Genomic DNA, 21,497 nt, shown 5'->3' on the forward strand with positions numbered 1-21,497 from the left:
TTACACATTAAAGAGTGAAAAAGTTTTCATTGTAAAATCTAGCGTTTGATTACAACTTTGTAATTGACTTTAAGTTTTGCAGGAAATACACAACCTAGAAAAAAGCCCACTAACAATCTAACAAATCTTAGGGGTTTTTTTCACAGATGTAGAATTCTGGTAATAAATGTTCCAGTTCTTGTACACAGTCTCAGTATACTCTGCCCTCAAAGTTTACTGACCAGTATGGCATAGTTCCTCTAGTGCATGAGGCTGAGACTTAAATCTGGCTAGAGGACAAGCAAAATTTATTCCTCTTTAAACTGTAGAGTACCCTTTCTTGAAAATTTTAATGGTGCTTCATAATGCATTTTGAAATAGGAATGAGTTTTGCTGCTAAAGAGACAAGAAAAGACACTCAAAGCCCTTTTCAAAATAGGCCTTTTTTCAAGTTGTAATGGTATTTCTTTCTTTCTTTCTTTCTTTCTTTCTTTCTTTCTTTCTTTCTTTCTTTCTTTCTTTCTTTCTTTCTTTCTTTCTTTCTTTCTTTCTTTCTTTCTTTCTTTCCTTCCTTCAGTAAAAAATTCAAGATGTAATGATTTTTCTTTCTTATATTAAAAAAATATTTTTCTCTTTGGTTTTACCAACCCACTTTCTGGGAATGAAAATTTTCAGTGTCATGCTTTCCTGCAGTTAGCAGGGGCACCCTAATTCATCTGCTGATTTTATGAAGAATAGCTCCTACAATAACAATGCTGACCTTTTATCCTTTTTAAACTCCCTCCTCCCACTTTCCTCTCCCTTTTTTATAAGGAAAACTGAAAAAAGCCATATCTTACTGCAAGAACAGCTGCTATTGGTATGGCTGCATTCATAAAAACTGAGAAAGAGAAATAAAACAAGCATCAGATTATAGAAAATGAGCAAAAACAATTTTACAGTAAGTATATGACACTAAAATAATCCAGTTACGTCCAATTCAAGTAATTAAAACTCCCAAAGGAAAATTAGTCTGCAGCAAGAAATTTCCTTCCCTGATAGTCAGAGATCTTAAACACACCAACAAATAAGCCATGGAATTCTCTCATTTGTCTACTCTACTAAACTGGGATAAAAATCATTATGTGCAAAAGTAATACAAAATACTATAACATTACTCAACCCTTCTACATTGCAGAAAACACAATTTATATGCAGAAAATATAATTTATCTTTGCTGCATTCAGAGCTGACAATATTATCTGGAGCCTTCTTACTATAGAGCAACTCCTAACTGTAATGTCACAATGAAGGTTACAGAAAACTTATTGCAATAAAAAAACCCAACAATATGTATTTTACCCTTTTGAATTTCTGTGTTATGCAATTTATCAGGCCTTTTTATTTTAATGACATTACACACAGACAAAAGTGTCACAGGCACAGCTGTATCTCTCTTTAGCTGAAGTTGAGAGGAATGTTGACATGAAAAACAGGACATTTTTCTGAGCACTAAAAACACATTTACTTACTGGAAAGAGATGTATGAAGTGCAAAGGTTTTGAGACTGGTGAGCTCTTTCATTCTTGTTTCTTCCACACTTGTACAAAATATGTGCTCCCAGGCATACAGCTTTAATAGCTTAATGCCTTTGAGTATCTCATTGGTTTTCTTTAATCTCTCAGTAGAATAATCCTTTATTTCAAGAGAAAACCAGGGAAAAATTGTAACCATTGGTAGTATTAATGACAACCCTCTTTTCTCCTTGCTTCTGTCGTTAAATTAAATTAAAAAATAATTTTGTTCATTAGTGATTTTGTACAGGTACCATACAGAGAAAAAAAATATAAAATTTCATTTTCTTTGGAGAAATTAAAGTATATACAACCATATGACCCTTTTCTGCAAAGAAAAATAACTCCAAACTTCCCAACCCTTCAAGAGAGGGTGAAATTCAGGGAGATGCATTAGTAGGCCAATGGTGTCCACAACAATTGACAGAAACTTAAATGTGTGCATTTGCTGATGCAAGAATCATTCTGGGATACAGTTGTGAAAATAAGTGAGATATTTATCAATGTATTTAGCTAATATCCCCTCATCAGAAAACAGTAATCATAAGTTTTGGTAAAATCATGAGTTTTGGCAAAAAAATAATCCAAAAGATATACGAGTCAGAGGAAGTCAGAATAGAGCAGCAGGAAGGACTGAGAGTATTCCCAAAATTATGCAAAGGTAAATCCTCAGTACAATTCGTACAGGTTATAAAAACTGTTACAACTCAACAGGATTGAAGTGTGCTGGCAATTAGATCCATGCATCAATAATTTGCTTACTGATTATTAAGATCAAAAGGATCTCTAAATATTTGGCAATTTAAACATCAAAGGCTTATTTTTAAAGTTCAAGGGTCACAGTAATAAAGTTTAAAATTAGACAAAGGATCAGAAAACATTTCTAATTGGTGAACTAAATGAGGAAGAAAAATAAACTTACAGCACTGAAGAATTTAGATATTAATAGATAATAATCCAGCGATGCAAACTGATTTTTAGAGAATACCAAAGCTTGGGCTGAGAGTAAAAAATCTCTAGACTTTACTGTGGGAGGTTGTGCACATTCTTTAATACTTTCCTGCTATAATTTATCAGTCATTTGCACTGTTTGTTAACATCCCATGAAATACACCATCTGCATGTGGGAATAACACCCTTTCATGGAGTGGAATTCAGACAGACTTGTGCTGGTTGGATTAAAAAGACTCTTTGCAGAAAAGGCAGGTCAAGGCCCACATACTTTTTTGATATTTTCTTCTGACAAATTGTGAGGAAGGAAGAGACACAGAGCCACAGAAAAACAGACAGGGACAGTGAAACTGAGGGATGGCCTGCCCAAATGCACACAGTGTTTTTCACTAACTACAAGAACAGAACCCAGAAATCCTGTTCTCATTTCTGGATCACAAATGTCACTGAAATAATTCACTTACAAGGGTGCTCTTCTGAGCCTCAGCCAGCTTGGTGGCTATGAAGTACTGGATGGGAGCTAAGAGCACGATGACAGCAGCCCCAACCAAGGCACTCACTCCCAGCAGGTTATAGAGGAGGATCACACCCATTATTATCTGTGAAGAGAAAAGCAACACAAGAGAAAAAAAAAAAAAAAAAAAAAAAAAGTTAGATTTCAATATGCCAGAACCACACCAAGAGAAAAATGTTTGTTCTTCTAATAAACCCTTAAATGGTTCATAGGAATCAGCTGAGCCCATACTTCAGGAGGTCACATTTGGAAAGTGTGGGAAATAAACCCAGAAGCCTTTCTTTTTGACATTAACTAAATAGTTTGTGTTAGTGCCTGGTAGTTCTAATTCCTGTCTGAGTTTCCATAAAACTAAAGGAGCACTAAAATGATGGTGCTTGCCCCAAGGCATTTTACAGGGCTCCTGGCCTCAAGTCCTGTTTACACTAGAGTTCCTTACCTCACTCTGGAAGCATTCAGAGGTCTTAGGGCTGTCATGGATCACAGTTGCATTCTGTTGTAGTGTCCCTGTGCAACTGCAGGCAGAGGGACATCACAGACAGGCACTGAAGCATGAGGCAGATGTGCTGGGACTGACACCAAGTGAACTTGGGCATCAATTCCATGTAGCTCTGGAGGAAAATGCTGCCTTAGCCCTGCAAAGGGTTTGGGAACATTTCCCACAGAAGGTTACCTGGGAATGGCTGAATGTGGCTGCTGTGATTCTGGTTCCTGAGTTAATTCAAGCTCTGCTATATAAATATTTCTATTAAAAGCTCTGTTTTGTGGTAGAGAGATGTCCTTAGTGATAAGAGGACATACAGAATTAGTTGCATATCTCATACTTCCATCTCTGAAACAAGTCTGTCTTTAAATTTCCCTTCTTATTATACAACATCAGAAATAAGAATCAGCGGAGTTTAGCATTTTTAAAGCAACATTCAGCTTTTCAGGCTCCTGTACTGCAAATTGCCATACCTAGCCACAGCAATCAGATCACCTGTTCATTTAACAACTTTCAAAGTATTGATAGCAACACTTTCATCCACTTCACAGGATGTGAAACAGTGAAATAAAACTGTATATATTATTTCTAATTTCTGTTTCCAGATAGCCTTTTTTTCCTAAACTATTTCATGACACTCTAAACCCTACCCAATCCATTAGTTGTAGTAATTATTGTCTAATAAAATAGATAACTGATACAGTTTCAGGAAATTCAGCACAACAGATCTACTTTAATAGTTAGTTCTACCCCCTTAAAAATTCTTTAATTTCAGTGGGATCACTGAAAGGTAAGAACCATGCCAAACACATCCTGAGCTAAATTTCTGAAGAGGCTACAGGAGTCCAAGCTTCATGGAAAATCAGCATGTCTCAGGTCATTAAATCATTGGTACTTTTTAAGATTTCTTTTGAGCTAAATAATCTCAGTCTCTCCTTCCTACAGATCTGCCTCCATTTCTTTCCCAGCCTTGTTAAGAAGCAGGTGTGTTCAGTGACTAAGTTTGCTTAGATGAGAGCTCCTCTGAGCATTGTCAGTGCTCATGTCAGTCATGGAGCAGGATTCAATTGCTGTTGGTCCTGCCACAAAACCCAGTTACAAGTGGACACTGCAGAAGCAATACTTAGTGCTGATGCCAGGTGGCAAAGTAAAAGCAATGGATTTATGTCAACAGTGGAAGAAATATGAGCAGGAAAAGGATTGCAGGTCCTCATTCTTCAAGTCACAGCCATAGAAATCCTGATAATAGACCCCTCTCTCTTCACTGGCCCTTGGAAAGACATCTTGTCAGCCCTTTGGCCACCTTTCTGCTTGTTAATCTTAGTGAGAAGTGCAGGTTCCCCTCTGAATTTTGTGGCAGTGTCCCAGACATGCACTCTCCTCAGCCAGGCTGGAGGATCTCTGAAATCAGGCCCCCACTTGGATGCTCTACCTGAACAGGCATTGCCCACAGGTTTGGGCACAGGAACAAGAACCACATTAATTGGTTGGTTTCTATGGCAACCAAGTTATTGATTTGTCCCAGTGTCATCTCTCCCATGGACAAGTTGGATGTAGAAAGCCTCAGGATCTTATTATATATCATTGCCTGTAAGAAAGGGGAAAAAAGGAAGTTATTAAATGATGTAATTATGAAAGAAGAGTAGCAGTGGGATGTTTCAAACTGCATCATCAGCCTTTACATAGGGCAGCCCTTCTCCCAGTCTCTCACCTGAGACAGAGAGAGGTGGAGACAGAGTGAGAGAAAGCACAAGAGAGAGAATTGACTTTAAAAAACTCCAATTCCTCTTAAAAGGTTTGTTGCTTAATGCAGACCTAAAATAGAACAAAAAATGACAACAAAATATCAAAATTTAGGAAACAAGCCGAAGAATATTTTTAACAAGCATTTGGTGAAGTTGCTTTTCTGTCTAAGAGATCCTTGTTTCTGATAAGGCAGATAAATTTATGCTGTGAAGCTTCATCAGAGTGGATATGTATTCCTTTGGGTTTCTCTTCCTTACCTGTCCATTCCTTTCCATAAAATTTGTAGGAGTTTAACATGGTTTAAAATTAATCAGGGCTTACACCTACTCAATTTTAAAGACAAATTTTGTGAGCCAAGTTTGCAGCTATGATGAGACATCACACACTGCAGCCCCAAGGAAGATTTAAAAAGAATTTGTCTATTTGACCCATTTTCTTAATAATAAAGTATATCCTGTAGAATTAATCAGAAATGCCTGGTGAATTAAACCAGCTTCATATGGACCTAACATTCCCAATTTTGGTAAGTGGGCATCACAAAAAGGAGTCGCAAAAAGGAAATAATCAGGTGCCCTTTCATCCCCAAGTCTGTACCATCTATCCTGGGAGAAGGCAGAAAATGTTTCAAGCAGCTCCATCAATCAGAGCAAGTACAAAAAAAAAGAAGCTTCCATGCTGAGATGATATTCCCATGGTTAGTTACATCTGGCAAAACATCAGTTCCAGCTTCTGGATTGCTACTGCTGCCTGTGGAGTTTGGTCTGTGCAGAGCCCTGCTACACCCCCCTCAACATGCTGGGCTGGAGCTGCTGGCTCCAGTTCATAAACAAGGCTCTCACAGAGGGTTAAGGGATGCTGGGGTTACAGACACAGCTCTGCAGATGAATCACTCCCATCCCATCCCACAGGGCTCTGTGCTAAAGGGCATAAATATCCAGAGTCATCACTCCCGACGCATGCACAGCGTTCCCATAAAACAAGGACACTCTGCAGATGACTCTGTCCACAGTCAGCAGAAGCAAACTGATAAGCAAATGAATGAAGCAGATGCAGAGCCAAAATGACACAGCTGATCTTCACCTATCTCTGATTGTAATGTATTTTTATATGCATGGGTTTTTTATTGGTGTTAAACTTCCAACAGGTTAGAATGATGGGATTAGTTTTTAGCAAAAGGAGTTGCTGCCAGCACTTTGCCAGCACTACTTTGTCCAGTTTTCTGTATAAAAATACAGAAATACAGCACACATCTTCTCTGAAACCATCATTTCAAGTCAGTCTTCAGGTAAAGAACGAGACAAATGAAAGCAAAAAGCTGGAGCTGTTATTAGTGAATCTCCTGGCAGATCTTTGCTCACCAGTAGGGCACCCCGGAGATTGATGCCAGTCTCTGTAGTCACATAGTAGGAGGCCTGCAGGAATGTCCTCTGCAGGATGAGGGCCAGGAAGAGAAGGACTGCCAAGACATAAACATTCCTGAGGAATTCCTCTGATGAAAGGTAGGAGTTTGATGGATCCTTCACCTGAAAAGAAAGGAAAAAATGATGCAAGTGCCATAGGAGGGATTGCATATTCCCAAGAAGCTAGAAACAAGCAAATATAATCATTGCATTAGATAGAATAAAACATACTGATTCCATTATGAGAAAGTTACAGAAATGAGAGTTCTCATCTGACCTCTATACCAAAATCATTTGGATACAAATTTAAAACTCCATTCCCATTCCAAAGACTGAAGACTGAGATGTTTTAGCAATTCTAAAATTACTTAGTTATAGCAGGAAAGGAACAGTAAGATCACCATATCTGCCTTGTCTTTAGTTGCCCCATAAAATTCTGGTGACTTGTAGGATAGTAGGATATTTTCTACTGACTGCTCCTCAGTAGAAATTAAAGCTCGTTTATACCTGCTCCACAGAGAAGCTGCAAGAAAATACTTTTTATTATATGGGATTAGTTATTTATGTTGCATTTGCATATTATGGAAACAATTCCTTCCACAAATGTAGTCTGTGATACCCATAAATTCTGAATAATATATGACTATACATTCCAGTATTCTGCACAAAATGAGATTTAAATACCTCAACATGGAAGAGAAAAAAAATCTTGTTTAAAGCCCTTTGTTTTCATTTTCTACTTTTTGTGTTCACTGCTCTGCTCTGTTTCAGGCAGAAAAGGAAACAAATGTACCAAAATACATTTGTCCAAGGAAGACTGTTGCTTTGGTATTTCCGACCCAGCTGGAAGCAGGATGTACTGGAATTCTTACAGGGGAAAAAAAAGAAGTTAAAAAAAAAAAAAAGAAGGAAAAAGCCTATTTTACTGAAATATCCAGCCTGATTCTGAGATGACAGGTATAGGCAATATAAGAAAGAAAGCCATCTGCCCAAGACTCCTTGAAAAAAAAGGTTGCTTAAGTGAATAAATGGTGAGATAAATATACTTGAAAACTTTTCTCTTAATGTTCTGTTGCATCTAAATTCTCCCTGTTTTCACAGTGGGGATATCAATAAGAAAATGACATTTTTTGATACCTTTTTTCAATGTATATGGAGTTCTCAGGAATTAAGGCAGAACAAGCATAAAACTAAATGTATTCACATCAATTGGAACTAGAAAGAATTTAAAGGAGAAATGTTTAATAGCAAGAACAACTAAGAGAAAGTTTATTAAAAACCATAAATGAAAGGCAAATATATTCTGAAATGCATCCAAGAGAAACAGTGACTGTCACCAAGCCAAGTGCTTTCAAGATCTCCAATTATTCCAATCTTCCCTTTAGCCAATGCTCATTAAAACTTAAAGAAGTCACAACTGAAACCACTACACTGAAGAGAACAAAAGATAAAGGAAGCAGACAAGGTACAGATTCCTAAATCTGAGATCTAAAAATTATTTTCAAGTTTAAATACTCTTTGTTCACCATGCAAAAAACTCCAACATTTTTGCAGGCAAAACATGCACTTTGTCTTTTAACTGTGTGGCTCAAATCCAGCACGTGTAGGTTCAAGGATGATAAAAAGCTTTATTTAATAAGCTGTACAATTAAAATCTTGTTCAGTACAGAAAGCCTCAAGCCAAATTGAGACCATCAGTCAAGAAAATTAATGTCAGGAGTGAGCAGCCAAGAAAAAGATATTTGGACAGTGATGATAGTCAAATACTTTATCTGGAGAGGAAAATGTTATTCCATTATTCCATACCTATCTGCTTATTCAGAGATAAAACACTTCAAAACATCTATGGAGATGTTTCTCTATCAGAATAAAAATGCAGGAAAATGTCTGTCATTTCTTCTCTGCTGTCAGTAAAATAATTTTACCTGTATCTTATTAGTTACTCATAAATTCTTTTTCTTGTGATAAAAAATGTTCTGTATCAGAGGCTTGCTCAGCATTTAGAGGTGATCCCTGAAAGTTCAGTCTCAGTGAAACTTGAAATGAGCACTATCAGTCATCTCTTCTACATCTCTAGTGTCAAGAACGCCATTGACTAAAGTGGATACTTTTCAATTTCATAATATGTGCCAGCACAGTTCACAGCAGCCATCAATACAAACAGTCACAAACAGGGACTGGCTACTGTCAGGTTCACAGTAAAAGAGCAGATTTGAGAGAACTCAAAACTGCCAGTGAAGTATAACTGACAAATGGACAGGAATTAAGGAAAATTCCCAGGCTGGATGCATCATTGAGGCACCACCAGTGTGTGTCCTGCCTGAAAGAAACAGGCACAGTTGAAGAGGAGCAGAAAAAGTAATTCCTTCTTCCCAGAACTGCTGGGATGACTCCGTCAGGACAGATGGCTGGGGAGCTGGGGCAAGCCTCCATGAGCTGTGTTCCACCCCTACCCAGGGCTCCCTCTGCTCAGGTTTATAACTTGACTGTCTCTCACAACAGACATACTCAATTTGCTTGAGAGACACCATGAAATATCACAGTGATGACCACACACCTATCAAAGCATGCAGTCAGCTTAAATACCTCATATGACTCTAAAACTAGTACCAGAGCCTTTCAATCCACATTGCCAGGTTACCTTTTCTGTGCTATTTGTATTATTGGTTGTGTTCTGGAAGCCCTGGACAATGCCAGAAATGCAGAGTGGCCCAGCAAAGCCCAGCAGGTCAGCCAGGTAGCGGAAGGTGCTGCTGAGCAGGATTGGCCGTCCAAAGGCGCTGTACATGGCCAACCAAATGGAGGGACTCCTGTTGGGATGGTCCTCCACTTTTTTCTGGAAAACAGAAACAGGTACACAGTGCATTAAGAGAAGCCTCACAGGCTTTATATGGCAACATTCCTGTCTGGATGCCCAAAAGTTTCCTGAAAAGTGGTTTGGACCAGGTGAGACAGCAAACATGTTGTAATTATTGACAGATTTCAGACATTCTTCACAGCAAATTCCAATTGGTAACTGTGGTTTCTCATCTTTATATCCCACCACTTTCCCCAGCATGTGAACACAGGAATGCTAACAGATTATCATCCCAGCAGGCAGCCATTGTTCCTTGTCACACGTGTGCTCAGGGAAAGTCTGACCTTTCAGCCCTTTCTCACATGGGTAATCCTGGTTTCACAAGCTGTAAAGGCTTCTGATTGCAGGAAAAATACATTACAATTACAAGAATATAGTTTTGTTTAATTTGCCTGGAATTTTTTCCATCCCTTGGATGCCTTCCAGGGTGACACACTTCAATCAATTAATGATAACTGTTCTCAAAAAATGAAAGCAGAAGACCAGGATGGGAGGTAGATTAAATCAATTAGGGGTCCTTTCTAGCCTTCAGCTCTGTGAATTTACACAGTATCACAGCTCTTGGCTAAAACACCAACCAGCAGATAAAGATTTGTGTAATCAGAGGAGTTCTGATATCTCTGACGTCCTTTCAGTTTAACAAAGGAAGGGTTTTACTGACCAGAGCTGTGCTCTGCAGAGTGCTTTCTTGCACTTCAGGCAGCAGCTTTTGACACTTTAAACAAGCATCTGTCACTTCTCAAGTAGCACAGATGCCTGCAAACTGCAAGCCAAGCCAAGCCCTCTTGAGCATGCACAGAGACATTTTAAGCACAGCCCAGGAACAACCACCCCCTGCCCCAGTAAGTTCACCAAAGAGCAGACGTGCCTGTAACCTGCCTGGCTGCCTCATGTATTTTTTAATTTTCCTCTTTTCTCAATTTTTCCCTTTTATGCCATTTCCACAGTGAGATGGATTACATGCATGGTGCCAAAAGTGTGCAGGTGGATCAGCTGGCTGCCAGAGACAAGGCCAGGCCAATGCCAAGGAGCTTAGGAAGGAGAAATAAGCACCATGGGGTTGAATTAGAGCTACCATTTCAGAAAGGGATGAGAATGAAACTGCTTCCTCTCAGGAGGGAAAGAGCACAAGGGCCTTGTGTGAGTTGCCCAGACAAAAGGCTCTGAATTTGTGGCCTAATGGGTTTTGAGCTTGATCACCCTCCTCAAATAAATGATTAATAATTTTAACAGCTTGACAGGACCTAAGCTAATTTATTGGGTAAATGGCTGCCATCTTTTGGGGAAAAAAAATTGTTATATTATTGTGGGCATCCAATTAATAGTAAATTTGTTAAATGGCAAAAATCTTTATTTCTATAACAAATTAATAAGCATTTTCACTGTTACTGCAATTCATGCATTGATCATCACTATATGAAATTTGTTTCCTTTTAATTGGAAAAAATACAAATAGTATTATCTAATTTATTGGTGAACACTGTTTTTTCTTCTTTTTTTTTTTTTTAAATCAGAACTTCATATTAGCTAAAGCATGTAACAGGAAATAAGAGCTTTTTCTAATCATAATTTATTTTTCAGAATGGTCCTTGAGTGTTATGGGCTTGCATAGAATGTTGTGGTATTAATTAACCAGTCTGGGCTGCTGTTTTCAGTTTTCCCACTTGATTAGGTTTTCCTTATTTTTGCCAACTTCCTTTCAAATTCCTGTAATTTTCTCTACCTTGGGCATGCCACAGTTGGAATAAAGGGCAGTAAGACAGTGCTTGCTGATAAATCAAGTCACCCATAAGGTTTGCCTCAGTAAATATGGAAACCTGACTGTTCCCATAGCTCTGGAGCTGGCAGTATAAACCTGTTGCTGAAAGCAGTGTCCTGTCCCTGTGACTGATAGTCCACACTATTTCATTCCTCCTTTTCTTACCTAACAGGTAAGAGCCATAGTGGCACATGAATAGCAGACATAGGAAACTAATGGTCCTTGACTTTAAAAATTGATTTTTCTATTAAGTGCCCAAAAGAAAAGCCTGCTATTGACCATCAGGACAAATTATATAGGATTTAGGCTGGTGGGGTAAGCCAAATGTAATATCAATGCAGTAAATCTATTTTTGGATGCATGATATATGATGCACTGATATGTGATATGAAACATCTAGACTGCTCCAATAGAAACTGAAACAAAAGCCAAGCAACAACAGAAAGAAGATCACTTTTTTTTTTTAGGGGGGTTAATGGAATTAGGTGAGAATTGATACAATTATTTACATTTTCATAGCATGCAGAAGAGATAGCAAGACAATGTCATGTGAGCTATCTCAAAGGCATTTCACAATACAGAGTATTCAGGGTCATGTTCAGCATCTTTCATCAAGGTGTGAGAAGGGTTTGGGAAGGAGCAGGAGTTTTCTCTCTGCAGGGCCATGGAGCACAGCTGAGATCAGCTGTCTCCAGACACAGGCTGGGGTAATCCAGAGGAGGCTGTGGGGCTCCCCTCCCCAGTTGCAGGAGATTAGTGTAAGATATACATTTGGTAGCAGAGACAGGGGCATATCTCCTCCTCCAGACTGCAGACCACACTCCAGTCTGAAGAATTTTCCTAATTCTGTGGCTGTTTTCTAGCCCAACCAGGCAGAAGCTAACTCATTTCTCCACAGGAATTACTGCAGTGAGTCCCACTGCCTGGCTCCTTGGATTTGCTTTAGCCACTCAGTTTACTTTAACTTTATCTACAAAATACCAGTTTACTTCAGGGTGGCAGCCTGTTTTGGAATAGTAGCACAAATGTGCTACAGGCCGTGGTAATCTCAAGACTTTAGACAGCTACAGAACACAAAATATCTGATGTAAGGCAGCATCAGAAATGTAGGTGAGTGTAACTGCATGTGTAACATTTATGCAAGTGTTTGTTTATATGTTCATGACATACACTGAGGGAAGCTACATGCTGAAAGTTTGTGCTCATGCACATGAGAAATGCACATTTAACTTGCCTTTTTGGCATCTGAACTGCATTTTTGTGCAGCCACTGATAGTACCTGCAGATGTGAATGAGTTACAGACAAATGTTGGCACCCAGCAGTCATGCCTGTCATCAAAAATGGCACAGACTCAGGTCCTTGGGCCAAGTAAGTGCATATTCCTCTTTGGCCTCCTTAAGTAGGGTTTGGGCACCTTAAGGGACTGGTCTAAGGGATGTACCTCTCCCAGGCTGCTGTGAAAAGCTCAGCTCCAAAACCTCAGCTGCTTTCTGACTAAAGCAGAAAGATCTTGATCTCTGGTCTCTGTAATCCTCAACTTCAGAAGGAAAGAGAAGCAACCTATATCTGTTAAAATACAAATAATTGTACTGATAATTGTTTCATCTCAGAGAGCACAGAAAGAAGCCTGCAGCTCCATTAGCAGCTGGGAGGAAAGAGCTGCCTAAATGCATCCAGAAGTTACCCTGGAAAATCCTGCCCTACCCAGTGAGTTTTCCCAACCATGCTTTCTGTTCTGGGTCTGGATGGGATGGAGTTAATCTTCTTCACCACAGCCTGTATGGTTCTGTGTTTGGGATTGGTGATTAAATCACTGCTAAGACACCAGTGTTTTGGCTACTCTCGATGTGTGGTTTTGGTTATTTCTCTGTCTAAGAAAAAAAAAAAAAAGGGGGGGAAGATGAGTGTTTCCAGCTGAAAACTATGGACAGAATATCTTCCAGTTTCATAAGTAGCTAAGATTTAAACAAATCTTCCATTATTAAAATCTGGCAAGTGATCATTCCGTTGTGGTTTTAGTTTCCAGTTGCACTCAGTTTGGCAACTTTCTCCTGCTATAAATTCACTTAAAACCAAACAGTGACTATTGGGTTGTAATTTCCTACACCAGTGTTTCACCTTGGAACAAACAGTTCTAAGTTCAAAAATTCCTAAAACTAGGATTTCATGAAAGCTGAAGAAATTCAAACTGACACTTTGTCTTTCTAAGGCTGAACGGTGACACGAACACCTGTTATTACCTTTTGTTCCTCATAGGCTTCTTTGAGACAGACATAATTTGTCAGTGCTCTCATTGCAATTGGGAGTTTCCCAATGGCCTTCAGGTCCACAGGTTTCTTGTGAGCAGAAATAATGAGAGTGTTCATCCACCAGTAAGTTGCCTTTGAGAGCAAATTGACAAATGGCTGCAGGAACCTCACCCCCAGATCCTGCAGATCCTCTGGAGGCTTTACTTTCTGAGGATTCATGAAAAACACATACCTCTGCAGAGGAGAAAACAGACAAACATGGGCTCAGAAATTAGCTATTGATAGTAATTTTTTAGCAAAAACAATGTGCAAGACAACCACAGTTTCAGGCCCAAGTTTGGCTTAGCCATAAAGGTTTGGTTAATTCTGTGGAAATCAGTAGTCATTTAAAAAGATTTAAACTTGACACAAGCCAGAGTTCCTGGGATTAAGGAACCATCTTCAGCCCCATGGTACCACTGATATTTTTCCAGATCCTGAGGAAGAAGCCACATACCCTGACTCGGATGACATTGATCTCCACAGCCATCAGCAGCCCATAGAGGATGACCATGATTCCAGTGATGCAGAAACGCAGCTGAGAAAAGGGCACCCCATCCTGGCAGTATCTGACAAGCTTGATGGTTTTGGTGACAAAGGCCATTATCCAGTAAAGGAACAGGGCTGCAGAACAGGTGCACATGCATAGTTTAGAAATAATTAATAAATAAGTGTACCTACAGAAGTTTAGCTTCCACAGATTGATACAATGCAGGCACAGTGATCCTCGATGTCACCTGCCACTGTTTTCTTTCCTGAGCCATAACCCTTCAAACAGATCCACAATGGCAGATCTTCACTCAGGTATGAAAATCCACTGAAGGGGACTTAATCTGAAGGGGAACTTTGTTATTCAAGTGAAGGAAAAGGCACAAAACTTAACAAAAGTCATATTGCCTCCTAGAAAAAGCAGGATGCATCCCAAGTGAGAATATAGAAATGTGCTCATTTTGAAAAAGAATTGATGGAATTTAGTCTTATCCTGCATCCTGACTGGTATCTGTCAGGGGCTTGTTCAGATGGTTCAACTGCAGGCAATTTGGACAATATACTTGTATGGAACATTATTCTGCAATGTCTGGTCTGACCATCTCCTGACTGAGAGAGCAGATGGGATCATCTCAGAATCAGCTGCAAAAAAAGAGCAGCATCTGCACAGGAGAGTTTGTGGTCAGATTACTATCAGATCACTATTCAAAGTGGCCTTTTGAAATAGCCCTTTTGAATGAAGACAAGTTTTTCCTCAGCAGTGTTAAAAAAACTCGTTATAGAAATGCAAAAGGCATGCAAGGGTTTCTCTTTCATAATAATTTTAAAAATAGTTGTCAGTGTGTACCTTATGAAAGGTGCAGTAATTCCTATGAGACTACCAGCTGCAAGATCAGAGAGCTATTCCTCTCTGTTTTAATATTCTCACACATTCCACCATCTTTCTCAACCTACACAAGCTGACTTTGGCTAAATTACTGGGATTTTTAAGAGTACATAAATATCAGACTTAGACTTACCCAGCAGTAACTTTGGAAAGTTGGATGTTTCAATATTATGGTAATAGACTATGGATACAGTGGCAGCCACAAATCCCATTATAGCTGGTAGGAAGAGATGCAGATGGCGAGATTTCATTTGCCTGATAATAAATAAGGTATAAATTAGTGATTTTGGTGCCTTTCTTTCACCATTGTGTGAAAGTATAGGTGTTCTACTAATCTATTGAAGAGGACAAACAACAATTTCCTAGAGATGAAAAGATTTTTGTCTTCATGAGTGCTTGACTCTGATCAATATTTGCTTGCCATTACAGCTTGAGAGAAGAAGAAATGCAAAGAACAGCTTCACCTTCATCCCACTAAAACCTAGACAGTTCATGAAAAGATTCTGTGAATTTTATGGGGAAAACCCTCCTCATGCATCACTAGCCAGCCCATTAGACATTAACACTGTTCATTAACAAATGCAATTAGCATGGTTATCCACCAAACTCTGCCACTTACGTGTCAGACACAATGCCCTCTGCTATTTCACACACGTGCACGAACAGCAGGGTGAAGGTCAGGATCCACCGCAGGTTGTGCCCGGGGAAGTGCAGCCAGGTATTGTGGTGAATCTGCACTTTGGAGCTCTGGCTTCCCCAGCCTGGGAATGATGGCAAGGAAAGACAAAGGTTATCACACAGCAAATCAGTGATTGATCTGGTTATCAGTTTTCTGAGCCACATTATATGCAATTGATACAACCCCCCTACAGACTACAGGGGATGTTGATATTAAAAAGATGAGCCAGGTGTGTCTCAGCTGCCTTGTAATTTAAATCAAGCCCTGAAGACAATGAGACAACACTTTTTCCAAATTGCAATCAAGGAAAAGTTGTTCCTGGCCAAGAAAAACGATAAGAAAACAACAACAATAAAACCACCCCAAGTGACACCCTCAGACAGCATGGACTGACCGATCTGAAGTGACAGAGTCCTCACATCTTTCACAGTCACAGACAACAACAGGAAAAATTCCCAACTGATACAAAAGCTGCATCCTCAAATAAGGCCTTGGAGAGATGCATTTACTTGAAACAAGTAAACATTTGAAACACTGAAACATTTATTATCTGTTTCAGGCCTGTTTGGGAGCACAGTCTGTGTGGAGGCTGAGGGGTGATCACAGCTTCCCTCCCTCAGGCCTCGCAGGCCCTGCACAGCTCCCATACGGCGCCAGGACTCTAATTAATCAACTAATTAAACTGGAAGCCTATTTCCATGGTGTGGTAATTGATAAATGATTCGTGTTAATCATAGAAGTTTTGGAGTTTGTATAAACCAGAATACTTAAGAAAAGATAAAGGGAAATATATGATTAAACCCACTCTGTTTAATTCCCCCTGTTATGAATAGTGTGTATACCAGTTTGTAAAAGAAAAAAAAAGGGTTTTCCAAAAGTCTGAAAGGTTTTTTTGCAGAATCTGATTTCTTGCCTTTGTGTGATCAATCACAAACTCTGCTAAAGATCAGACTTCCCACTTCTGTTTTTTATCTACCAAGACCAGATGGTTACATGACCAGTTGTCCCAAAGCTGTCCCACAGAAGTTTGGAAGTTTCTTTCACCACCACTGCTTAACTTGCAGAATTAGTACAACAAAACAATAACAATTATTGATTACTACAAGGAAAACCATCCTATAAAAAGGGAGCTGCAGACCAGGTTTGGTGGAGCGTGGAGTGGGCGGTGATCCCTCACATTTTCCCCAGCGCTGCTTGCTCTGTCTATATAAAATAAACCAATCCAATTTTGCTGAATATGGAGACTTTGTTTCTCATTTATAATAATGGCATCACCTCCTGTGTCACCTGCCCTTTCCAGGCAGGATCCCCTCTGATGGGTTTAAAAGCCAGGATGTGTTTTTAACAAGGGCACAGCACCTCATCGGGCTCACAGGCTCATCCGGTGGCTCAGGAACACATAAACCAAACCCTAAGTTTATTCATGCTTGCAAACTGTAAGCATGCCACCATTTCATCCTTGTTTAAGACACAAAATACTGCAAGAGCAAATTATTCTCTCTTCTCCATAGCTATCTCAAGCATTTTCTATAGTTCTCTAAGGCTTTCCTAATCTAATGTGGTTTTCTTTGACCTTGCTCCTGTCTTTGTCTCTCCCCAAGCTGCTTTTCATTTTTCCTTTGCCCACACATCTGCACAAACACAGCTCATCACCAAATTTCTGGTTTGGAGTCAGTCTATACCATGGACTCCAGTTAGTTTTTAATGCTCTGTTCAACAACTATTTGCCCTGATAATTAACATACAAAATAGAAAAAAATAATTACATACTTACATAAATAACATGCAATTTAAAATATTATATTTTTCCTAAGATTGTTACCAAATAGAGGGAATTTTCAGCAGCTGCAATACTATTTCAAAATTATTTGGCTAATAACTCTAAAAAAATCAAAGCAGCACTTGATGTTAGAGTGTTCTAAAATATTTTCTCTGCCCTCAGACCTCACATTGTACTTTTATCAAATACTTCTGAACAAAGCCTTGTACCTCAAGGACAGTTTGCATCTCACCTCAAAGGAAAAGCCAGCACTGAGGTAAAAATCCAGCACTGTTAGAGAGAGTTTCCATAACCCTGAGGTTTCTTTCTAGTCTTTATAATTTGTTAGAATTTGTTTCTTATTCTCTTGCTAATTATTTATTTAGTTTTTAGTCACTGGATCATGTCACAGTTAGGTACAGAGTGTCTTAGCCCACAGATTCCTGTAGCATTTTATTCAACTGCTTTGGAGTCTTTTTGCATGATAAAAGCCCTTAAATCTCATATTCAAATACAGTCCTAAATTCAAATCTTCCTTGTGGAAGAAATGCATTACCATCTACACATGCAACACCAGGAAGGTAACATGGGAGAACTGACATGGCATTTCTCATGCAGTTGTTGAGAGAATATTTTCACTAATATTTTTTATGGTAATTCAAGTCTCTTAATCTCTTATGATCAGTTAGAATGCCACTGTTTGACCTATCTGTAAAAGTATTAAATTGTATTTATTTCACCACTCTAAATTCACTGGGATAAAAACACAACTGTAGAAAAAATTATCATTAGTACTAGCATAAATGGGGTTTTTCACAAGACTATGTGAGTTAGAGCCCCTCCACTGTCCTAAATGCCTCAGGAGTGATTTATCATTTCTTATTTTTTATTCCTGTTTGGAAAAAAAATTATCTCTGTTATCTCTGCTCTACTTTTGTTCGCAAATGTTGGCAAAAGAAGAAATTATTCTATTTGAAATATTTACTACACCTGTCCCAGCCTTAGATCCAAGGTGAACATTTTGGATATTCTATGTAATTCATGTGGCTTCAAGGTAACTCAGACCCACTACTCTAGGTCTTCTAATATCTAATAATAACAGAGGTTGCAAGTTGCCAATTTCGAATGTGAAGAGAAGCTTCATAGCATTTGGATCTGACTTCTCTGGTTCTCATCCATCTCTTCCTGCTGATTAGCTCAGATTTACATCTAAAATTCCCACATTTCAGCAGGTTGGTCTCACATCCTCTGGGTAAAGCCATTCTGCCTCTTCTTTTCCAGAATTCATAAATCCAAAGCATCCAATGGTTTCACCAAGCCCATGCAAACATGACTGAGTATAAACACACACTCGAGTGCTTGTAGGATGGCAGAGCTCCAGGGAATAACTCACCAATGAACAAAATTGGGAAGGTGATAAACAGCAGGAAGACATGAGGGACCAGGTTGAGGGCATCCACAAAGCAGACGTTCCTGAGGACACCAGCACTGATGTTGTAGGCTGAGGCATTGTCATTGCCACAAAAGGCGAGTCTCATCTCTTCTGGAGGGTCTGGCTACTACAGAAATGAGAGAAATGTTGACTACCAAGAGTGCTAAAGACAAAATAAATATAATAAAGAGACGTGGAAGGAGCGCACTGAAGAACCCATAGAGAATAACACAGTTGTATTTTGGAAGTTATTCTGGCTAAGGCAAATACAAGTACATTAGAAGGCTGTGTTGATATGACATTAGTATTATTTATATTTTTGTAATATTGTTTATATTTAGCTGCATTCATTATTTAAGTGCTATTTTTAAATACATTATGCTGTAACTTCTAATGCTCATAGGCATAAACACTATGCTGCAAAAGCTCTGTGAGAATATAAAGAAGGTAGAAGATTTGAAAATAGAAGATTTGAAAAATTAACATTTCCATTTCTCATAATAAAACCCAAATTGACATAAATTGACCTGTGTGTTGCCGTTTCTTTGGTGAGCCAACACTGTCTGTTCAATATCTCCAACAATTTGTTTCACTGCATTCCCAGTGCAAGCTCTGAACCTTTGGTATTTGTGATCTGGCAGCTTTGCCACTGATACTTTGTATTTCTTCATTGTCACATAGAACAATGGCCACACACACCAGACATTACAGATAAATAAGGAACTTTTAGCCAAAGTAGGTGGTACTGAAGATTGCCTAGGCAGTAAATCAGCATTTATGTTTGATCCTGAAAACCCTTATACATGTGCTTAGACTCATCCCAGCAGCCTCTGACTTCCATGATTTCTTGTGAGATTTTCTTTGTACACCAAGATAAGTTCCTGTGTTCCTGCTTGCAGAGTGTGGGCCATAAAGCAACACAGAGTTATGGCCAGGTTCTGGCTTAAATCAACCTGTGCATCATTTATTTTTACAGTCTTCTTTACAAGAAGATTAAACAGGACTGCAAACAAAGTCTTTCCTTGCTCATCTCTTTGCTTAAGACTTACACAGAGCAACATAGTGCTGTAGAATAAGTTGTGGAAACTCATTTATCCACACCTTTTTCTTTTCTCAAATTCCACATTCTAAAATAGAAGGAATATATTTAATCCAGTTAAGCATCTGTCTGCAAGAACATTGGCATTCATAGTTTTTTCAGAACCAGAACAAGATAGGGATGCAGAAAATGCATAAATGCAGCTTAAAAACAAAAAGAAAAGTCAGATGAATGGGGAGAAAAAGGTTTCCTTCTTTCCTCAAATAGTTCAGATTAGTTCTGAAGTTTAAACAAGGTAATCATAACAAGGTAAGCATAAACTACACAAGTAGTCCCTTGGAGACAGAATAAACATGCAGATCTTCACACAAACACAGAATTCAAAGAAGCATTTTGAACTTCTGCTAAATCCCCATTAGCTTTTAACCAAGCTCTTTTTGGGTCTGAAAAGCACAGCCCCTATTGAAACACATCAGCAAAGAGGAGTTTCTTTGGAAAGAGTGTGATAAATCTGCTACCTTTCCCAAATATATCAGCAGTTTATGGCTGAGATTTACCAGCAGTTAGGCATAATTTGCATTCATGTACTCACTGTGAGGCAAAAGCTGAGGGTCAACCGACTCAGACTCCAGTACCCACCATCTGCTAACAGTCCATGTGCTGTAACACAATTTGATGGAGATTTTGGCCCATTCTCTATAATGAATAGAGTGATATGACCTCTATCATTCTATAATTTTTATTTTTCTACCAAAACAAATTCATAAATGCATAAGGCTAGTAACAAAGAATAAACTTTCTGTTAATGTGGGATCTGTCTGAATATATCAAGGAGTTATTAGCAAAACAAATAAGGAACTTTAAAAAAAACTACACAGAGGTTGTTTGGGTTTAATTTGTGAAAGCTTGACATGTCTTCTTTAAGGGAAACATAATGGTAATGGTAATCTCTTGAAAATCAGAAGTGCTGTTTCCTCATTTTTATCGAAGGTCAGAAGTCCAAGGGAGTTCTTCTGGGAATTTTCCTCCCTTTCCCACAAGGATGACTCTCTTCTGAACCAGCACAAGATGCTGTTGTGGTCTAGTGGTTGCACTGGTACTGAAAGGCAGGAGAATCCTGGGTTCAGATGAGCACTCAATCATTGACTCCCTGTGTAGCTTTTGGCTTCTAGTCAAAAATCAATCTGGGAGAAAGAATGAAAACCACATCCAAGGGAAGCTAAAGAAACTGTTGGGTTTTTTTCCTATTTTTTTAGGAGGAAAATAGAATGGAGGCAGCAAATGTTCAAGTGAAGGACTATTAACTGCAGAAAAAGTGTTTTCTCCCAAATAAAGACCACCATCATTTTGCAGAGGTTTCCTATCACACCTCAAACAATAGTTGCTAAAACCTCTAGTGCAAGATGCATCTTTGAGGAATCCCATCTGAATTTTCTCAAGAATCTGTGCCTAGTTTTGTGATGGAGTATGTCCAGTAACACACGTAAAATCAATTGTCCTTTGAGCATTGCCAGGACTGAGAAAATAGCCTGGTCCTACTAGTTAATATATATAGAGACAGTGCCCAGGATACAGGTGATATTTTTCAAGAGAAGGTAAGCACAGTCTATTTACAATATTTCTGTTAATTAAAAAAAAAAAAGTGAACTAGGCTTTCATTGCCTACTCTTAAAAGAGAAAA

The 21,497-nt window shown here is 38.8% G+C and overlaps 1 protein-coding gene across 15 annotated transcripts in view; it reads right to left on the reverse strand.

Annotated features, from left to right (window-relative positions):
• ABCC9 (ATP binding cassette subfamily C member 9) overlaps positions 1–21,497 on the reverse strand; it is a 69,055-nt gene that overhangs the window by 41,894 nt on the left and 5,664 nt on the right. For 7 of the 15 annotated variants that reach the window (XM_079302999.1, XM_079302997.1, XM_079303008.1 and 4 more), the window contains exons 2-13: positions 20,409–20,512; positions 18,739–18,904; positions 15,527–15,668; positions 15,041–15,162; positions 13,990–14,156; positions 13,485–13,727; positions 9,269–9,463; positions 6,586–6,750; positions 4,914–5,069; positions 2,948–3,082; positions 1,491–1,653; positions 819–859 (exon numbers count right to left, since the gene is read on the reverse strand). In XM_079302999.1, coding sequence (XP_079159125.1) covers positions 819–859; positions 1,491–1,653; positions 2,948–3,082; positions 4,914–5,069; positions 6,586–6,750; positions 9,269–9,463; positions 13,485–13,727; positions 13,990–14,156; positions 15,041–15,162; positions 15,527–15,668; positions 18,739–18,883 — 1,674 coding nt within the window. In that variant the 5' untranslated portion in view covers positions 18,884–18,904; positions 20,409–20,512. The remainder of the gene's footprint in view (positions 1–818; positions 860–1,490; positions 1,654–2,947; positions 3,083–4,913; positions 5,070–6,585; positions 6,751–9,268; positions 9,464–13,484; positions 13,728–13,989; positions 14,157–15,040; positions 15,163–15,526; positions 15,669–18,738; positions 18,905–20,408; positions 20,513–21,497) is intronic. The other 8 variants (XM_079303000.1, XM_079303003.1, XM_079303002.1 and 5 more) reach the window with 4 other exon arrangements.

Source organism: Erithacus rubecula, assembly GCF_903797595.1.
Source record: "Erithacus rubecula genome assembly, chromosome: 4".
Lineage (NCBI taxonomy): Eukaryota > Metazoa > Chordata > Aves > Passeriformes > Muscicapidae > Erithacus > Erithacus rubecula.